Source organism: Podarcis gaigeae (genome assembly GCF_964106915.1).
Source record: "Podarcis gaigeae genome assembly, chromosome: 1".
NCBI lineage: Eukaryota > Metazoa > Chordata > Lepidosauria > Squamata > Lacertidae > Podarcis > Podarcis gaigeae.
This window is the reverse complement of record NC_139678.1, coordinates 99,024,983-99,047,711: the sequence shown is the minus strand read 5'-3', so window position 1 is coordinate 99,047,711 and position 22,729 is coordinate 99,024,983. Positions and strand designations below refer to the sequence as shown.

The 22,729-nt window shown below is 39.4% G+C and overlaps 1 protein-coding gene across 1 annotated transcript in view; it reads left to right on the top strand.

Moving 5' to 3' along the window:
• Positions 1–22,729, top strand: part of LRP1B (LDL receptor related protein 1B) — a 755,078-nt gene that overhangs the window by 446,874 nt on the left and 285,475 nt on the right. The window contains exon 6 of the mRNA XM_083702321.1: positions 9,000–9,257. Within this exon, the coding sequence (XP_083558447.1) occupies positions 9,000–9,257 (258 nt within the window). The remainder of the gene's footprint in view (positions 1–8,999; positions 9,258–22,729) is intronic.

Sequence of the window (22,729 nt, the reverse complement as noted above, 5' to 3'; positions counted from 1 at the left end):
TTATGCCAAAGTATGAATGAAATTTCTTTCATTTTTACATTTTATATAGTTGGAGAACCAGAACAGAACCCTCAAGGTGTCAGAGTTCAAACCCCTTGCAGATAGAAAACTAACACATCAGCAGAAAGCTGGATTAAAACCTTTCCCAAAGTATTAGATGGTAGTCTTTATATTAGTCAAAAACATTTGAAAAAGTTTAGCTAATGTGAGTAGACAGCTACACTCAGTCAAGGTTAATTCAGTCAGTTCTATCCTTCAACTAGATCTCATCTGATTCTCTCCCACATACAGATGAGTATTTATAATAATTTAAGTCCACCTTAAATGAAACTATCAGGAAGTAATTATTCCCTTTGGATGTTAGACCTGAGACTCTGCCTTGCTCCTAGCAACATCCCATGAGCATTGATTTAATGGTATTAATACTATGCCTTATTAGATAATTAATGCATATTTTCATTAGCAATAATAAACTAAGCATTTAAGGGAATTAGCAAGTTTGGTTTAATGAAGTCAAATTGAAGAAAGGATTTCCCTAGCCAATGTGTTGACTCTACAGCCTATTTTCCCCCTGCAATCTGTTCACCATCAGCATGCATAATGACACACAAGGCATTCTGCCTTACTGTGAAAAAGAGAAGAAAAAGAAATTGGGATGTAAAAGGAGACCACCCTTCTCCGTGGTGCAAACGAAAAATACTTTTATATACTTTTACAATGGAGTAAGTCCCATTGAATTCACTGTAACTTCTGAGTAGACACGTATGGCGTTGCACTGTTTTTTATGGACATACAGAGGGGTTAATTGGATGATTCATACTGTTACATAAATTTATTATACTGAAACTAAAATAAACATAGGATCATGAAGCTATGAGCAGTATACACGAGTAAAGGCATTTATAAGCCCAAGAAATAAAACTTGTTTAGTTTTCATATTGATCCACAAACCACAGCAATGGATTTGAAATATAGTAATATAATACAAACTAAGATTATGCAGCAAAAATCAATTTCAATATTTCTTTTCACTTGTCATTCATCATGAATGTCATTTTAGTGGGTTTTGGCAGGTGTCATTGCTGATACTGTACTCAAAACTGCCAATTAACTACAGATAAACACTTTTTTTTTTACTTTAACCTAGTTTTTTTCTGTTATGAAATAAGTATTTTTCAGTATTTGGGTAGATACCTATGTACACTTACCTGGGACTAAGGTCTACTTGTGATTCACAGACGTTGGATTACAGCATTCATCAGATTAGGCCAGCCACAAATTGAAAGTATAGTGATATGCAGCAAACTTCTCAAGTTTGTGAGCCTAGGTAACTTTACATCATCCCTGTTTTGTTTTACTCCCATACCATTCATTTTTGTTTTTATTTCTTTTCTTTTTGCTGCAACCCATCTATATATTTTGCATTTCCTATTATTCAGTGGTACCAGAGAGGTACCTCCTTTTGGGTTGCAGATAAATACAACCAAAACAGTGACAACTAGCCCTGCCTGGTTAGTAGTGTACAGTGTCAACGTAGGGCTTTGTTTTGGCCTATACAGTTCTATGTTTTATGACAGAAAAACCTTCCTTTGCTCTTCCTTCCCTGTGTCCTTGCAAGCAAGGGACTTTGCTGGAAGGAAAATGTCCGTTATATGAAGCTTTCTTTTTAATTTCATTTTGTTTGGCCTGCCTTAGCAGCCGTTCCTGCACTTCATTGCCTCTACATCACTCCCATAGCTGAGAGAGCTCTCCGATAAGGAAATGTAGAGCCTGGAATTATTTATTCCTTTCCCCCTCATGGGCCCAGAATCTTGGCAGTATTATATCAGCCAAAATGACCAGAACTCTGCATCACTCAGCTGCTTTTTAAAAAATGCACCCAGTGGCACTAATTCACTGGGGCTTGCTGTTTGATATCCAACAAATGTCTATGTTGGATATTCACATGGACAGGGTCAGTTTCATTTTTTACTTCAGGTGTTGCTGAACTAGAGCTCCCATTATCCCTGACCATTGGCCACACTGGCTGGGGCTGATGGGAGTTGGAGTCCCACAACACTCCTAGCCCTGCTTTCTGGTATCAGTGTATGTGGTTGCACAAGAGGAGCCTTTTCCAACTCTGAAGAAAGAGTGCAGTACAGTACTTATTAAAATGAAGCACCATGTTTTTATTATATTCCCACAGAAATTTCAGTGGCAGACATTTTATTCTAATAGCTATCTATTAATCAGTCAATTCTCTAAATCAGCAGTGGGCAACCTCTCATATTCCGGGCCTATTTAAACATGGCAGCCGATCCTAATTTATTATTAATTTTACCTGTGAGGCTGTTTTTTCCCCCAAGCCACGCCCACCTTTGATGCCATTTATGACGTCAGGTATGGGGCAGGTAAAGATGTGACTGCAAAGGAACAGTCGTGAATCTTAAAACACACTCCTGATTGTTTATTGGCTAGTGGGGCTTCTGTTGGTGCCTTTTAAATTTGGCACCCAATGCGAGCACCAACAGAAGCCCAACTCTGCAGAAAGCAGGGCTTGGAGTTTATGCTGATCAGCAGTAACTTCAAGCCTCACTGGGATCAGCTACACTTTAGAATTTTCAATTAGGAACTTGGAGGTGGAGCTGACCCTTGCCAAAGTTGAGCCTGATGACATTGCCAGCTAGCCTTGTTTGAGACCATTGCCCACAATCAATCCACTGGAGACATTGCAGAATATTTCTCCCATTTTAAACATGAGGTTATTCCCCCCCCCCCCACCCTCTAAAGCAGATTTTCAGGGGACAGAAGAGGTCTGCAAGAGGTAATATGTGAAAGTTACCTGTTTGCCTTCAACAAGAGAAACATTCTGAGGGGGGGGAGGTTCATTCATGAGTGTACATTTTTCTATATATAGTGTCTGTTCAGCTTCTGTGCCGCAAATGAATGACTGTGCCAGCAGCGACAGACTCTGGAGTCTCAAATTTCAGTGGTGCCCTGTGTGACGTCAAAATCTAGTGCCACCCCTCCCACCTTTTGCTTTCCATTGGACTTCATAGATGTGGTGCCTACTGTGGCATCCCAGAAGCTCCACACCCTGGGCAACCAAACTAGTCAAGCTCCCCTAGATCTGCATTTGCTGCCAGTACCTAATGAATGTCAAGCCAGTCTGAGCTTAACTAAACCTCCATCCTGTGAGTCCTATTTCTCCCAATTTTACTCTTGAGTGGTATCCCTCGACCAATTAGAATTCATTCAGGATGGTTTCAATCTCTCACATTGCTGATGCTGACAGAAGGATGCTTAGCCAACACACCACTTCAAAGACTGAGCAAGAAGAAGCAGAGGAAAAGTTGCTATATTGGAACCATGATCAGGTTGTTTAGGTTTTTGTACTGTGCTGGGATAAAAGGGCTTCCTTTTTTTCAGTGCAGCACAGGAGAGCTCTCACCTGCCTATAACTTGTCTGCCCTTTACCAGCTGCTTCTGCCCCTAAACTTCCCTTTTTCTTCCTTTCCCTTCACCTTTCTCTTTCTCCCCATTTCACTACTTAAATTCTGTCTCTGTATGTGGCACGTGTGCTCTGCCTTCCTCCAGCTCTGACTGCTGTTAGTTGCCCTGCCCTCTGCCCTGCCCTTCACCTCACTAGTCCTAGTGGACAGTGACCATCATTGGCTTAAAAAAAAAAATCAGGTTCCAAAATGAGATTTGAAATTAGATGCTGAAATAGCTGCCATAAAGCTGTGATCAGATTTCTTACAATCCTTTTATATCTACTTTTTCTTTTAAAAAGCCCCCCAAATATCTAGTTGATAACTAGGCTGCAGGCCTGCTCCTTGATAATAATCCATTTAGCTGACTGGAATCAATCGGACTCATATTTGCATTACTGAGTGTAGGCCAGAACCCCTAGTTAGTGGGTGGGGGGAAATGAAATAGAGTTTTGCTGAAGATTCAGAACCTTTATTCTTCTTTGCAAGGCTTTCAAAACTATGTTAGTGTCAATGCAAGAAAAAGAATATCAAAAACAGCTACTTAAATTTTTAGCTTCTGGAAAAGCTCATGCAAGGTTATATTTCTCATTTACAGCAGATCTATGGGAAAAAATAGACTGTAATGAAAGGAAGAGAGCCTTACTATGATCAAAAGGTGTCTGCTCTGCACAGTCTTTAATGTGTATGTTTTTCTACTCTTCTAAAAAAGATTCAGAACAAATTGACAATGCCCATGTGAGAAACTCACTAAATTAAATTAAAGTTTTAGGATTTCAAATCTGCACTGCTCTTTTTTCAGGCATATAATTGTGAAATATATTTCTGCTCTTGTTTTCTTTCAAATTCTGTACTTCGTGCATTCTTTTTCCACCAGCCTTTTGTCTCAGTCCTAGCAAATTTCTGGATCCTATTGAATCATCTGTTATAAAGCTTGTTTTTAATATAGCAAGATGATTCAAAGTGGATTGTAATTTTTCCCCAGTCTTTTTCTGTCTTTCCTTTGTAAAAGATGTTCTATAAGGTAAGCATATCCTCTAATACTCTGAAGATTTTATTCAGCAATAGAGTTGTAGCTGATGGTGGCAGCGTAGCAGAGGGAGACTTTGGTTTCTTATGTGCTGTGACACTGTTTATTGATCTGTGGTTCAAGTAAAAAGCAGATAGGAAGAGAATAGAATACAAGTCTTTCATCATCTTAACCACAGTCAAGGAGCAAACTAACTACCTTTTGAGAAAGAGACATATAATTAAGGACTTTTTTTATATGTAGGTTAGAGGTGTGCCATTTCATGTCTCATTAAAACACCAAATACAGCATCATTATTTGAACAGTTTAAAACTCATTTGGCCTAATTATAGTCTCGTTGTCACTAGAATATTGCTTTTCTTACAGCCTTTCAAATACAGCAAAGTAGATCCGCATATATGTTCAAAACACTGCAAAAATGCTCAGATTGTGTGCTTTTCTTTGTTGTTTATCTCTAGCTGTTGTGCATCTGAGATCTTGTATACACTTGAGATTTGGAATATAATGTAATGTAGGGAAAAATAACAGAATGCTTTTAGAAAGATCAGAGGCCACTAGAGAGAGAACAGGACCACAGCAAGTCATTTTGAAACAAGCCCTGAAGGATAGCTCAGTCGGTAGAGCACGAGACTCTATCTCAGAGTCACTGATTAAAGCCCCACATTGAGTGAAAGATTCCCTCATTGCAGGGAGTTGGACTAGGTGTCCCTCATAGTCCCTTCCAACTCTACAAATCTGTGATTCTTTGAACAAGACAAGCAAAAATAGGTAGCAAAAGCAGGACACTTATACGATTGACAAGGATGTTCTACTACACAAGCCCCTGTGAATGGATAATAAATATAGAATGAAAGTTTCTGCTGCTGGCTTGTTCCTAAGTTAGGCAAGTCTTGCCATAGAGGATATGTAAAGAGAGGAGGCACCAGTTTGCATTATCTTCTGTATGATTTGTTATGTGGAAAACCCAGTGCAAAAATAACTTATAAGTGCCCTACCTTCCATGCGTATAAAGTTGTGCGATTTCTACTGGCCAGCTGTCAACCACGTAAAGTTGAATCTTCACAATGCAAGTAAGCTGCAAGTTACCTGCGTTATCTAAACTTATCCAGCAAATTGTGTATTGCATAAAACATTTAAAATGTGATGCATATACAGTAGTTTAGGGTTTCTTCCAACAAGCTGGTCTACACAATACATGGCTTATGACTATTGCAGTTAAGACCTGTCTTAGAAGCTAGCATAGTGTGCTCCAGATGTTGAGGACTATCATCCCTGACCATTGGGCATGCTGGCTGGGGCAATGGAAGTTGGAGTTCACAACATTAGGAGGACACGGCATTGGCTACTCCTGCCTTAGAGCTATAAACACGTTGGTTGTGAATAAAGCAATTTGTTTATTTTATTCAAAACAAAATACTTAGATCTTTCATCCAGATGGTAGCGTATCATTGATATAAACCAAAGCTGAGTAAAGCAATATAATAAAATAACAACAAAATAGTAGGGCTGAATAAGGACATAAAGACAATAACTGGTCTGCTATCCCAAAAAAACACCTTCCAAAATAGCAGGGAACATTATCATCCTTTCAAAAATTATATTTTAATACCTATTTACTGTGAACGCTCTCGCATTTAAATAACTGGAATAGTTGCATCCTGTAAGCACATACAACTTCCTGCAGTTTTCTGAAAATTCATGAGCAGTTGCAACAAGTGGATATCATGAAGCTAATCAAAGTGAATCAGAATGGAAGACAAATCTGGGTGTTTTCTTCCAGAGGCAAGCAAATCTCTACAGTGAATTGTCATTGCTTATCTGTTCCAGTTTAGGATATTGTCAGTCTTGTTGTTTTAAATGATGGTCCTAAGGAGGATGGCAACTTGCCAGACCTCTCCAGGAGGAATATGAGTTAACACGTATAGATTAGGTGTCAACATGTGACTGACACAACCTCTAATGATGTGAATTATTATTTAGTTCCAGTTTTATGACGTTTGTGTTGGTGCGTGGCCTTACTGCATGATATTCTCCTGAGACAAATTCTAGTTCAGGGGTGGGAGTGTGCCGAACATAGACTTTTGTATTCCAAATCAATCACAAGCCTGTTGTCTTCACCTTTGTTTTCACCAACTATGATCAGCACTTTAAAAAAAAAATCAGTTGCTTCAGTTCAATATTGAATATACTATTTCCCTTGTCATAAACCTTGGAGGATTTGCAAAGCCCTCTTTGGGAGGTATCGTTCAGTACCATTATCCAATATGAATTTCTTGGACACACTGCCATACATTTTCATCATTATACAGAAAAAGTACAGCAATCATTCTTGAATTTCATTTATTTTTATTTTCCCTTAACTTTTAATACTAGTTTGTTGCTGCCATTGTTCATTTTTAGTTTTATGCCTGAGAAAGATTATTGTATCCTTTTAGAGCCTACATCTTTTAAAAAACAACAACACAATACTATATTTTCAGTGTGGAACTGGAGTCTGTGTTGTATAAAAGCTAGATAGTTAAGTTTCTATTTCAGATTCATATCCCTGCTTAGTTTATAATCTAACTTTTCTAGCCTAACTTCATCTGACTTCATCAGGGTAATTCCAGTTCAAATCTTCACAAATTAATCTGTTCGGAGATCTGAGGAGATAAGATAATTTATATAGGGGAAGGTGGCCTGACTTCCTAACTCAAATACCCTCCAACATTTCTCTGAGGAAAATAGGGATGTCCAGTGCTATTTTTCTAGAAAAAGATGCTAGAACTCAACTCATTCTCTTAGATAGCAGTGGTGCCCACCTGAAAGGTGCTGGAACTGAGTTCTGGTGAGTTCCAACCGGAAAAAAAACCCCCTGGGGACATCCTATTCCATGCCCCTCCAACATTTCTCTCATGAAAAAAGGGGCATCCTAAGGAAAAGTGGGAGGTTCTAGGATCAAATAAGAAACCAAGATGGCTTCTGTCAATCCAGGACTGTCCCTTGGAGGGTCTGAATTCAGCAGATCCATTGCCCAGTTCCCATGGTGCACTTTCTGGATGGACCAGCTGTTCTGGTGATGCACAGAATAGGGAAGCTATGTTTTCCTCTGGGGTTTGAGGATGATGGTGTCTGATAGTAGTTTCTTCAAGAACTTCTCTCATCCTGTTTATTCCTGGGTGGATGTTCAGATCAGATTTAGACTTCATACTGTTACAAAAGCCTGAGGCCCTCCCTGTCTCTGCCAAGCCATGGTGTTATGTACTGAGTTGAATAGGATCCAAACTGCAGCAGTCTGATTGGTCCTAGAACAATAGGCTCCAAAAGGCAGCAGTCTGATTGGTCCTAGAACAATAGGATTCAGAATGCAGCAGTCTGATTGGTCCTAGAACAATGCAGCAGTATGATTGGTTAGCAGGAACCACCCAATCATGCTCCAGGTAGAAGTGAATCCACAACCTGATTGGCTTACAGTAGAATTCCAGAATTAGCCAATCATGTGCAGCCCATTGTGTAAATAATGTATATAAAGCAGATACTTTGAGGGGACATTCATTCATTCCTCCTCACCACTATGAGCTGAATAAAGAGCATGAAATCACTTTGCGACTCTGAGTATATTTCACATGGCAAGAGCTCATGGGATTTCAGGCACCCACACAAGTTCTCTGTCCCTTTGGAAAATAGAAGGCACTGTGGAGACAATTGTGCATTAAGAAATAGGGGTTATTTGCCTATTTACACTCTCAGTCTGTAGGGAGGGGGTCCTGATCTTGCAGCATGGCCCAGAGCACTGTAGACAGTCCTTCCTTTACCCTCGCCAAGATGGATCTCCCCCTTACTTACTTCTTCCTCCTTCTTCCCAGAAGCACCTTGCCCTCCCCCAGAGCAGTTACCCTGGCAACCTTTCCAACCCCTGTCCCTGTTCACACCTCAAGGCAGTTCTCTTGCATTGGCAATGACCTTCAATGGCTCTCTATTGTTCCCTTAACCTAGCTCAGTCAGGCTGATTTGAATAACCCAGCCCAGGAATTCCCAGTCTGGCACAGCCCTGCACTTTGTTATAACCCATCCCCCATTAATCAAAACCCTGGCATTTATTAATTTATAGGTTTTGCCACAAATCTCTAACAATACCTTTCTGTCACTCTCCACAGCTAGCATTCCACCTCCTCTTTCCTGTCCAATTTGAGTACACTCATGGGTCCTTCTGAAGCAGGCAAAAATGAGTGATTTGTGCTCAAATCACAACTAAAAACTGGCTTATTACACACACACACACACACACACACACACACACACACCTTCCTTCACAACCTAATCTTAAATGTAAGGTGGCTGGTCATTACTGAATCTTCTTCCAATGCAATGAAAGTGGGATTAGCACTCCAGGTTGGAATCTATATTAACTGATATAATTCCTGAAAGCAATTGTTGGGTATATTTTAATGCGTTCATTTTTATTTGTTAATGAACCATTCTCTTATTTCCTTAATGTTTGTTCTGTTAATGTTTTCCAGATCCTAATGATTCACCTCCAGTTCTTTTGATTGCAAGCTCTGATACTATTGAGGTCCTATATCTAAATGGAACTAAATCATCCACCCTTGGCTTTGTGAGAGGAACTGGAATTCAGACATTGGATTTTATATACAACACGAACACAGTTTGTTGGATTGAATCAAGGGAATCTTCAAGTCAGCTGAAATGCGTTGAGACATCAAAAACTGGCATGCTAACAGATGAATGGATAATAAGCACTATTCCTTATCTTCACAGTAAGTATTTTAAGTTTGAGAAAGTAACTTCAAGCAAAATGATAAGAAGAGCCTCTGTCTTTTCAGCAAACTTTCTTTAATGTTATTATATAAACGTTATTTAGAGTGGCATCTTACGGTAGTAATCAGGGGAGATAAGGCCATATAATTGTCATATCTAAAGCCCTGCCCATGGAAACAATGTAAGCAGAGAGATTTAGATGTGGTTAGGAACATCTCTAAATTTCTTCCCAGTTTGGGTGTGTGAGAGGGGAAGTTGGATGAATCCAAGCCATTTCCTGGTTTTCCCTTTTTCGCCATATTGATGTCAGTGCTCCTTTTGTTGGGACAGGATGTCAGAGGCTTCAGCAGTCATAGGGAAGGGAAATCTGTCATTGGTTCTCCCTTTTCTTATATTGGTGCTCTGTGAAGTCAGAGAGGGCCATCCAGCAAATCCTCTTTTTTATTTATTTTATAAATATTTATTAAAATTTTTAAATATAAGTGCAAAGATAATAAACAATATAACATATATCATAACATAGTTTCATAACTTCTTTGGACTCCCTCGCGTCTCCCGCTCCCACTTGCATCATTACAAACTTTTGCCAGCAATTTATCATCTTGTTTACAATCTTACTTCCCGTTCATTTGAATATAATCTAATGATTCTCCAAAAGGTTTATATTTTCCTCAGTCTCACTTATCGTCCTAATTCCATCTAATTTAGTGGTGCTCAATTATTTATGATCTAGCATCCTTCTTAACATTCAACCAAATTACAGTATTTTTGTAGATAAATCTTGAATTTCTTCCAGTCTTCTTCAACCCTCTCTTCTCCCAGGTCTCGGATTCTGCCGGTCATCTCGGCCAGTTCCATATAGTCTATCAGTTGCATCTGCCATTCTTCCAGTGTGGGTAGATCTTGAGTTTTCCAATGCTTGGCGATGAGTATCCTTGCTGCTGTTGTTGCATACAGGAAAAAAGTTCTGTCCTTCTTTATCACCCTCTGGCCGACAATACCCAAGAGGAAGGCCTCTGGTTTCTTAGGGAAGGTATACTTAAATACCTTTTTCAACTCATTATATATCATTTCCCAGAAGGCCTTCACTCTAGGGCACGTCCACCAGAGGTGAAAGAATGTTCCTTCATTTCCTTTACATTTCCAGCATTTGTTATCAGACAAATGGTATATTTTGGCAAGTTTGACTGGGGTCATGTACCATCTATATATCATTTTCATTACATTTTCCTTCAAAGCATTACATGCAGTGAAGTTCAACCCAGTGGTCCACAACCTTCCCCAGTCCTCAAACATGATATTATACCCAATATCCTGTGCCCACTTTATCATAGCCGATTTAACCATTTCATCTTGTGTATTCCATTTTAACAGCAAGTTATACATTCTTGAAAGTACCTTAGTCTTAGGTTCTAACAGTTCTGTTTCCAATTTCGATTTCTCCACCTGGAACCCTAACTTTTTGTCATTTTTAAAGACTTCTTTAATCTGAGCGTAGTGTAACCAGTCTCGCACTTTATCCTTCATTTTCTCCAAACTCTGCAATTTCCAATTGTCTCCATCTTTTTCTAATATTTCCCAATATTTTGGCCATTTGGCCTCCATATTGGGTCTTTTTCGGGCCTTAGCTTCCAGAGGTGAAAGCCACCTTGGAGTTTTGTTTTCCAATAAGTCTTTATATTTTGTCCAGACATTAAACACTGCTTTTCTGACAATATGGTTCTTAAAGGCCTTATTGATCTTAACCTTGTCATACCATAAGTATGCATGCCAACCAAAAGCATTGTTAAAACCTTCCAGATCCAGTACGTCAGTGTCTTCGAGAAGTAGCCAATCTTTTAGCCAGCAGAAAGCTGCGGCCTCATAGTACAACTTTAGGTCTGGCAGGGCAAAGCCTCCTCTTTCTTTCGCATCAGTTAATATCTTAAACTTAATTCTGGGCTTTTTGCCCTGCCAGACGAACTTAGAGATGTCTCTCTGCCACTTCCGGAAGCACTCCGTCTTGTCCACAATCTGTAGTGTTTGGAACAGAAACAACATTTTTGGCAATACATTCATCTTGATAGCAGCAATTCGGCCTAACAAAGAAAGTTTCAATTTTGTCCAACTGTCTAAGTCTCTCTTAATTTCTGACCAACATTTTTCATAGTTGTCCTTAAATAGACTCAGATTTTTTGCTGTTATGTTTACCCCTAGGTACTTTACTTTTTTAACCACATTTAATTCTGTCTCTCTCTGAAACCGTTCTGACTCTGTATCTGTCAAGTTTTTCCCCAATACCTTGGTTTTTTGTTTGTTTAATTTAAATCCCGCCACCCGACCAAAGTCTTGAATCAATTGTAATACTCTTTTCGTACTAGATTCTGGCTCCTGCAGGGTCAAAACTAGGTCATCTGCAAAAGCTTTAAGTTTATATTGTTTTGCTCCGACCTGAATTCCTTCCACCAATCGGTCCCCTCTAATCATATTCAAGAGCACCATCCAGCAAATCCTATTGCACCTGGAACTTCCTCACAGGTGACACCCTTATTTATCTTCCTTCATAAATCTGGTCTTTTCACCGACTGAAGTCTTAGAATACAGCAGTGTACAAATTTAAATAAGCAAGCTGTGCAATGCTATTGGGTATAGTTTTATTTTTTGTTCGTAAATAATGAATGACTTTTAAAAATTGGGAGTGGATATGAACAATATTATATTCTTTGTCTTTAGAGAAAAGGCAACTTGAGGCTTTTTGATTTGAAGACTGTTATGATGGCTATGAATTTGAACATTTATTCTTGGATTGAAAAGTTCACTATAAACAAGTGGAACAGAATTACTTTAAGCATAGCCAAGTTGTCATTGTGCAATTCTTCTGAGTCACTTTGAAAACAAAGTCATTTAATGCTTTGAAGGAATTTAATAAAGGCAGTAAGGGCATTAATGTATGAGAAGGTTGGGCTGTTCTGTCACCATGTATAAGCTGTTCATTTTATCAATATGTCACAGAGCAGCTGGAGTTTGATGAGATGGTCTATGCACTTCACCATGACGATTCTGGAGTTGATGCTAAAGTCTGAATATTCCTTGCATGCATAATTACATAAACGCTCCATCACACCATATAAGCAAAAATAATGAACTAATTGGAGAGTGCTTGAATATTTGTCCCTGTATGTTGTTCCAGAGAAGTCTTTCTGGGCTTTTCTTCAACTTGTTTTCAGACCATTCACCAGCATTGCCTTGCATTCTCCTCTCCACACCCCATCACAATAAAAATGACAACCTTATTTCCATTGTATTTCACTTTGAAAATCCATAATAATGGAAATTAAAGTAAGAAAAAAAAAATCTTCCTCCTCTCTTTAATATGTACTCAGGTTTTGCTCATTCACAAAGGAAATTGATTATAAGCAAAAGAAAGATGGGTGAAAATGCACGTAATGAGCCATTGAGATCAAGAGTATGGCTCAATAACTGACACCTGAAAATGTTTAACAAAGCATGAATAGCCTGCATGTGCAATGCAGAGCTAAAATGAGTGCAAAATTGCCTCGTTATTTATCCTGAAACTTTCTCAATAACTGAACAACGGTCCATTTTCAAGCCCTGTAATATATATCTCTTTCCTGTAGAATCCTTAATGGGTGAAAACTAAAATCTGCCTGGTTAAATGGGAAAAGAAAGTGTGTAGTAATTTAACATCTTCAGTTAAAAGGAGACAAGTCCTTCCTAAGTGGTCACTTTTTACATCATATGAAATTGAATATCTTAGAAATAATGCAAATTGTTGATTATCTGCCCACCACGTGCATGCTGATTAAGTGTGGTGTTGCAGAAATCAATGAGACTTCAACGAAAGGTACACACCCTTTTATAAGTACCGTCATGTTGTCTATCCATTGATCTAAGAGAGCATATTTTTATCCTTCCAATGTCTTTTTGCAGTTGTAAGGGCATGGAGAATCCATTTATGTTGACCAGTTGTCAAGCTCCACATATTAGATATATAGCTTTAAATGCCGAAACTTTTAACTCTTTCCCCACAATAGTATTTATACACCCTAGCATTTCCCCCCAAAAATGTGCAAACACTGAGCACTGTATAAACATGTTTCAAAGAAGCATTTTCCATATTGCATCTCCAACAGAATGCTGTCATTTATAGACCATGCTAAGCAATCGTGATGGAGTCCAACAAACTCAAATGAAAATCTTTTGTTGTATGAGACATAGTTTGTAATCTAATGACACTTTAGAAATGGAGGCTAGTACATTATCCCATTGTTTAAGATGGGGCTCATTAATTCTTTATTCCATTCATTTATCAAAGTCTATGTGTCAAATTGATTATTAGACACTAATTAGCTATAAAAAGTAATAGCTTTTTTTAGCCTCTAAGATTTTGGATAGTGTGTAAAACACGAAAGTTTTTCAGTTGAGAATGGTACATATGCAGCATTACCATGGTGAGAGGAAGGGATCTGTTTTGACTGGCAAAGTGGAATACAGTCTGCATGAGTGCAGATGCAGTTCGGGGTGGGGGGAGAGAAACAATAGGGAACAATGTACAATAACCAGGATCGGAACTGGAACTAAACCACCCTTTCCCAACCTGGTGCCCTCAAGATATTTTGAAGTAAACATGACCCTTTGCCATGCTGGCTAGGGCTGATGGGAGTTGTAGTTCACAAACATCTGGAAAACACCAGGTTTCCAATCCAAACTAGCTGCCTTGGTGGAGGACAATCTATAGGTCTGAAAGGTGGGATACAAATGGAATAAAATTAAATAATATATTAACAATTCAAACTATTTAATTGCAAATATTTGCAACTTCATATGTTTGCTATTTTGAATAACAGTCCTAAACATGCAATATACTTAGAAAGGCAAGGGAGTATCCACAAAGCTCTTTGCTAAATTTCAAAGCAACTGTTGTGAAGGAAACACTGTATAATTTCCATTACAAGGTATACAGATGCAAAGCATATATTATTGAAAATAGCAGCGGGAAGAGGTGCAATGAGATTCACGCCCAGCTGATAGGCAGAGGCAGGGAATAACAGTAGCCAGTGCCAGCCAGAGTAGAACTGAGAGCTTCGTTCGTTCCCAGGAAATGTTGTTCCTATAGCTCCTACTCCCATGGTTCTTGGAAATTTAATAGGAGATGCATTGGCTCAAACTTCTACATTTGCCCCCACCCTCAATGTGAAGGAGAGCTGAAAGTGAGGGTGTGAATCACATCATCCTAAGTTTAATTCTTATAACAACATTTATTTATTTTTGCTATTACTGAATGCATAAAATTAAGTGCATTTCATTTCTTAGTAGCCAAGGAATAACTGTGCAATATTGGATAAGCTGCTTTAATTGGCTTATTAAATATTCCTGATGGATCAACAAGATGATCGTTATTGGATGCTTTTCTGCTGATAATGTTTACTCAGTTTTATTTTTATCTGATTTAGCATGCCTAATTGATGCTCACTGTTTTCTGTATTGCCACATCAGCATAAAACACTGCTGTACCAATTTGTAAAATGTTTCACATTGAAAGCTTCCAAAATAGACATTAATATTTTGGGGTTTTTCACCCATGTTTGAGAAGCTAAAAACTAGCACTAAATATTTAATGACAGCTAGGAAATGTTGATTTCTGAGAAGAACATAGGTGAATTTAGGGAAAAGGAGAAAAAGTGCATTTTTAACACTATTGCAATTGCCACTTACTTGTGTATTGTAAATCTGTCCATACCTAACTAATAACACACAAAAATGTTTGTTTATTGTCTCTGTTAATAGTATGTGGTTTTAAGGCCTATGTGCATTTTAAAAGTCCTAATGTAAGTAGAAGAATGCATTGCAATTCCAAGTAGTGTGAATCAATGTTGTTTGCTTAGCAATTCCTCCCCCCAGCCCCCAATGCCAGCCTGGCACAATAAAGCCTGAAATATGAATTCCCTTTTAAGAAGGTGACTATAATAAATAGATTTTATATTATCCCTGGAGAAGCATATTTGAGGACCTGCACTCAGAGTATTAAAACATTCTACCTTTTCCCCCAAGTCATTTTCTTAATAACTTTTTACTAGAAAGTCAATCCATATTTTATTAAAATATTGTATACAACTTAAAAATTTTAATTACCCACTGCTTAGCATCTTTATGGGATAACATAAAAATGGCAGCATTAATTTTGAAGAACAGAAGCTATTTTTCCCCCCACTGAACTTCATGACATAAAGAAAAAGCAGAGTGTAACCTAGAATTCCAATGAGAACGTGGAGGGAGCTTACACGATGCCTTGGAAAGAGACAATTGGAAACAGCCAAAGCATGTAGGGTAGCGTAATCATGCCATATATCCCCTATAATAGCTTGGTTCACTAAACTCTGGGTAGTTGATGGCACATCAATTGATGCTAAATTATGCTTTAATTTTAAGTTTAGCAGCAGATTACTTAACTACTTTGAAGTAAATAACCAGTTTTGATTTACTGTCTGCAAAGATTTATAGTACGCTTTTTGAATGTGTCGTTAAAAGAAAGAGAGTGTTACGGCTGTTGTACCTCTATAAATCTGCCTTCATTGTTCTGCAGAGGTGCCAAACAGCTGAGACCCTATTGCAAATTTACAATCATTTGGCAACACCACTAAAAATCAGTAAAGCAGAAATGGGAGATGGGACCATTTTCTGTTCTTACTCTTTGATTGTGCCTGAAATTGGCAGCAAAAACAGTCAGCCACTTAAAAAACAATCAAGAAGGACATTATTTCATTTGTAGTGGTCACAGAGTATGAAAAATGAGTATTTTATAATATTTTGTTCCCTTTTTAGATGTGGTCAGTATGGAGAAATTTACAGCAAGAACAAATTAAGCAGCCTGTCTTAGTATTTTTTAAAATCAGTGCTATACATATCTACACAAAATTAAATCCCATTGAGTTCAATGGGACTTCTTCCCAGGTGATTGTACAAGTTTGCTTTAGAACAGAAGATGGAACAGTAACTAAAAAAAACCTATGTTAGATAGTCTAGTAGAAGTTAGCTTGCAGGGGTAGGAAAGATAAGGAGCAGGACCACCAGTCAGATCCAAGTCCCCACCCCTGAGATAAGTGATAAGAGACAATGGATATATTTGCACTAACCCAATGTTAGGTAAATAAAACAAATATGTTCTTTCTGTAAGATACATACATAAATACACGTGTGTGTGTGTGTGTGTGTGTGTGTGTGCATGTGCATGTGCATGCTAAGGGACATTTTGGAACTTTTAGATTTCCTAAAGTGAGTTAGATAAATATATGTTGGCAGCTGTTTATAGCAGTCTGAAAACAAATACTTCATTAATCAGGACATGTTGCAAACTTACATGATGCAAATTTGGAGCAAGCAGAGTGATATAACTCTATCCCATTGTTGAAACAAGACCAAATCTAGATAGGTCCAAAGCTATTGAAGAAATGGGCTACCGGGATGTATTAGAGTTGGAATAGATTGACATATTTTTCAATGGAGGGAAGTAAGAAATGGGTTTCTCCATGGATCTGTTCATTCTCAAACTGGTCCATGAGCTTCATTCCTGGTGGCTTTTTTGTGCTGTGCAAGTGGAAAATAAGCCAATCAGTCTCCAGGATTGGTGACAGCTGGGCACTATGGCCTGGAGACAATTCCCAGCCTTGCTGGAGACCTTGGCCAGTTGTTGAAGGAGAGGTCCTAGTCTGGAATAAGAACTTTGCTAGGGTATGAAATTTTATTTATTTATTTATATTACATTTGTATACCGCCCTTCATCTGAATATCACAGGTTGGTTCGCATTAGAAAAATACAGAATAAAGACACAAAATTCGAACAACAAAACAGAAGCAAAATAAACCAATAACTGCTCTCCCACAGACAGAGAATGTTAATCAGCCAAATGCTTGGTTGAAGAAAATGGCCGCTTACCCAGTACAAGGGTGGGTGGTGGTTGTGACCCGGTGCAGCGCTTCCCTCATCCCCTCGAAACCACATCATCTTTACTCCGGCCGTTGGTTCCCAGTTCAAATTTTGGCCAATCCATGGCAGCTGGGGTGGGGTGGGGCAATGGAATGGACTGCACAGCACAGCATGAGTCTTCACTCTGGTCTGCTCCACAAGTGCAGGCCACACTTTTTGCCTGGCGCCTAAAGATGTGTAACAAAGGTGCCAGGTGAGCCTCCTTGGGGAGAGCATTTCACAAATGGGGAGCCACTGAAAAGGCCCCAGTTTTCTGGTTTGTGAGTTGATTTTGTCACAAACTTTATATGTTGGCAGGAGGTGCACTGGGCAGACTCCATAGTCTAATAAGGGGACGCCACATAAGGCTTCAGATCAAACTCAAGGAGCTGAGGCTGGCAGCCACACTCTCAAGTTGCAGGTGATGCCCACTAAATTAGCACATGTCATGGTGGGACTATTTGCCCTGCAGCTCCTTCCTGCTGCCCAGCTGGCAGCCTGTGGAAGAGAAACTGAATGCCAATGCATTCCTATTTCTGTGGAGCAACTGCCTTCTTATTCTGCTTGTGGCCTTTACAGAGGTATGTGAATAGCCACTATAGGATAGCAGCATGCAGTACCTTTGGTCTGATCCAGCAGGGTCATTGTGTTCTAGCTTGAAAAATAATTTGACAGTCTTCTGAAGGATAGCATCTAGTTTAGCATCCTGCTTCCCACAGTTGCTAACCAGATACCTCTGAAAAGCCCAGACCTGAGGACTACCCCCTTTTTTGATGCTATTTCAGTAAGAAATGATAACCCACTTTTCCTTTGTTAGTAGCCAAAAAATTATTTCAAAAGCAAAGTATTCGTAGTGATGAGTATACAGAACCCACTTTCCCAGTCTGTGATACTAGAGAGAAACCATCTGAGAACAGAATTTACTTTGCCACTGGCATAAACTTTACTTTTATTCCTACAATTCTGAACAATTTTCCAATCACTTGATGATATGCATCTTATTTTTTACATGAGAATATTGTTATAGAACCCTCTGTTGCTCTTTGTACATCACAATATACCAGGCAGAATGAAATCTATCTCAATTGACAGCAGGGTTGTGAATGTTATTTTCAGTTCCATGTTGAGGGTGCTAGTCTTTGGCTTTTGTTGAACCAGAAATCAACAACCCTAACAGGAAAGAGAAAATAAAATTCACAGCTCTTATTCCACTATAGAGCAATTTCACAAGGACTGATATGAAACTTCTTGAATTGGGATAAGATCTGTGAAGACCAAGCATCTTCACATGTTACAAACAAAACAAACTATATTTCCCTTGATAATTGCCATTTAGATTGCTCTTCTGGACATTTTTAAAATGGATTTTTTTGCCCTTGGCAGCTAAGACAGTTGGTGCAAGGAGTAAAGTATGCTAACTAGATCAATGCTCTGGAAGCTGAATATTCTGTGATGCTTAAAATATATACAGGGGATTACCTGTATATATTTTAAGCATCACAGAATATAATGTAAAGAATGTAAAGAATTGTTACTATACTAACAAAGTGGTGTCAAAATCCTTTAGCATGTTAAGGGCATAATCCAGGCATGTGTTTATGGCTAGCAAGTGTGCTACTCTGTACACGGGTGAAAATAAATTGAAATACAGTTATACAATACTATAGGGAGGAATGTACATTAGGGGCAATGTTTTCGAACACCATCTGGTAGTTATAGTTGGTTGTCAGTTCAAAATATTTAATTACTAAGGATGCTGTGCTGATGTTACCAGGTAATACGGAGGGTTTTGCTATGCAAGGCATCCTGCAACATGTCAGGCCGCAAACAATACAGTGTGGTCCAGAGAAGGCTTAACTGCTTGCTGCCTCATGAATAGTAGAATTTGGGAAATGAGGTGTCCGGAGAACAGGAGGCGGGGCGTAGGAAGGGGTGGGCATGGGGTGGGCTGCCCTGGGTGCCCTCACTGATGGGGGTGACATTTGGCACGCCACCTGCCCGTGATTCCCAAGCCTACCCCAAGCCATCGGGGTAAGGGGGAGCTGTGCTGCTTTGCCGGCGGCATTCCCCCTTCCCCATTTGTTTTGACAGCTTGGGGTAGGCTTGGGAGTCGCTGGCGGGCAGCACACCAAATGTCCACCATGGGCAGCTCATTCCGCCCCTGGCTGCAGGGCATGCATGCTGCTCAGGGCACCCGAGTGCCTATCTCCTGCCTGAGAGGCACCCTCTGCATCACGCCTCCCTCGGGAGCGCGCCCACCCTGGGCAGCGCAGGCATATGATCTGCCTCTGACAGGAGGGTGGTAGTTGAAAAGTGATAATTCCTCCCTTCTCCCTCTTCTTGCCTGGCACTTAATTAGCAACAGTCCATTGACAGGTGCGTGTACAGCCATCAACACCCACTGTTGTAACAGATTGGGAAATAGGGGAAAGGTGCAAGTAGGTGTACCAGTTGCCCCTCCCCCAGCCATCTCTTCTTCCAACCTTATCCCCTCGGTTGTAGTTTCTTCCTCACACACATAGAGTCTCTATATGCCTTTTACTACAGGCATGTTGTGTTGTTTATTTTATACCACCCTTGTAGAACCCATGTAGCACACAGGGCAGCTAGTGAGATGTAGTTGCCCAGTAGGGCACCTCTTCAGTGTCGGAAATCAGGGATGCATGGGGAAATGCTCTGATTTTGATTGGAGGAACCATGCTAGGGAAAAAGAATATTATTCACTTGCTTGGTTACTAAATTTGTATCCTACCTTTGCACCAGATGGTGTTCCACTTTTTCTGCTATCAAACTTTGTCCTGCAGGCTCCCTACTAGTCCTCCCCCACCTATGTATTCAAAGCGATATCGGAGAGGGAGAGTTATATGTCTCCCATTCATCCACCTAACGACTGCAGCCTTCTGCAATGATGACCAGAGTGGAAAGAGGGGTTGGATCAGCCTTAAATAGTACCTGCCCTCCTCCCAAAGGAAGACACTAACCTAAGTATCTTTCCTCTAAGAGAGGGTGGGACAAATTCATTGCCAAGAGTGTGAAGGCAATTCTTAAAATCCTGCAGTGTCAAGTCAATATTCATGGCCTGAAAATGACAGATTTAGTAAGAAATTTATTATTTTATTGTTTGCTCTGTTGCAGACAATAAGAAATATATTTTTAAGTAAATTAAATTGCCTTGATAAATAGATTAAATACTGATATTTTTTCCCTTCAGTATACTGAGTTTATTTCAAATATTTGACATCCTGCTATTTCTCTCTAGGAAGGTCAGTGTAACATTACCTTGTTACATCTAACAAATTAATAAAGGACACCCTTTATTAACACCCATTACACTTGAGGGTGAGGGCTGTGAAATTAAGCAGAAGAAAACTAATAATATGCAGCTTTTAACAGTGCAAGAAATGGACAGTCAGATGTTTTAGACTATCACTTGCTGGTTGTTTTATCTGTACGTTTGTGATTCCAAGCTAAATTCCAGCTCCGAACATGCAAAAGGTGTATTAAAATTGGACATGGCTTAATATGTTTCTTACTTGATCTTTAAGTGGGTACCATTTACATGAACAGAGAACACAATTTTGTGATTCATCCAGAGGCACTAAAAGCACTGTTAAAACACTGTTAATAAAAATTTAAGATTACAAGTTAATTAGTATGTACATAATTTGGCTCTAGTGTTACCACATAGGTCTAAAATGCAATGTGGAATTCTAATTGGTTGGTTGTTAGAGACATTTAAATAGTTGGCGAGGAGGCAAGAAAAGTGTTGGTGGTTTTTTGTTTTTTGTTTAACAAAAGGAGTGTCCCCAAAGCTTTGTTACACTAGGTATATTGAAACCTACTTGCTGACAACTATGGACCTTAAAAAGAAGACATTTAATGTCATTTATTTCTTTAGTGAGAGGGAAACACTGCAGAGATTAAAAGCCTTATTCATTAAAAATACATTTGCAAGTTAAGTAGGTTTTTCATGATGTGCATAGAAAAGTGTGGAATGTGCTTTTTAGGCAGAGGCAAACTTTGGTAATTCATTACAACTTTCCAAACTTGAAAGCAGCATGTCATTTATAATTCACTGGCGGGATGCTCAACACAAACACAGCAAGACAGGCACAAGACACAAAGTCTTTTAAATTTTTTTTTTTGGGGGGGGTCAAGTGTGTAAAGCTGAAGGTGCACAAGTTAAGTTGCAGGCTGGCTGTATTGAAGATCCAACACTGATATCAAAGTGTGTGGAATTGATTTGATTACAACCCCCTGTTGTAATCTTCTATTATCATAATAAACTTGCCATCAGCGATAAATGTGCACTAGCCTTTGGAAAGATAATATAATAAACTATTAAACCTGTAGAAAAAGCTCAACCTTTCTTAGAATCACAGGAAGCTGCCTCATACAGAATCAGACCAATGATCCATCTAGCTTAGTATTGTCCACATTGATTGGCAGCTGCTCTCCAGAAGTCCCCCAGCCCTCTTGAAGATGCTGGTGATGGAAACTGAGACCTTCTGCAAGCAAAGCAGTTGTCCTACCCTTTCTCAATTCCAACCTGTGGCAAAGGGCGGGGGGGGGGGAGCTGGCTGTTTATCTCACCACTATATGTGTGTGTGTGTGTGTGTGCACGTGCACCCATGCAAGCATGCATGAAATGCCACATCTTTCCTAAGCAACATTTTTTGCAATTTTTAAAATCTGTTGAGTTTGGCAATACAGGACAGAAGAAAGACAAAACATTGAATTACAAATTTCAACCTTCTTTTAAACTATGTGGCAATGACTACTGTCAGACAAAGAGACTGAAGCAGGTAATACTTTAGTCTGTGCTGTCATAGTAAAGCTGCACATTTCTAAAAACAGTGGCAACAATGAGGAGGTAAAAAAAAACACCTCTGAATTAAAAGGGGAAAGAAGGAGCAGGAAGAGAAAGGCTATAAATAGAAGTGACAGCCGTGAAGAGTACATTATGACGGCTGTAATGGAAGGAAAGTTTTCCAGTGTTTTCCCCTTAAGCAGTGTTGGAATGGTGGTCAGTTGATCAGCTACTATTATTTGTAGGTGATAGGCTATGGTAGAGGGATTCCGGCAGACACTGTCACTCAACAACTGAGCTGAGAGACAGCTGAGGAATAGGAGGCGGGAGTGGCAGATGAAAAGGATGCTGAAAGCATCCTGCAAGAAGTAAGAGGGCAGGGTGCATGGATACCAGCAGCAAGTAGCATCCTGGACCAATGGAAGAGAAATACAGGCAAGGAAACCAGACCAAGGGAAGGAGGAGAAGGAGGTGGATGGAAAAGAGGGTGAGCAACAAAGGAGATTTGGTCTGCCACAGGAAGGACAGCAAGGAGGGAGAAGAGGAAGATAGAAAGATTAAGGGTTGTCATCCCTGGTGGCAAGGCAGAAAGAGGGAGGGGGCGAAAAAGACAGGAGAGGGCAATGCTCCAGGAGTGTCAGAAGAACAGTGTATGGGAAGGCAGGAGTGAAAACATTGTCTATAAAACAGAACAGAAT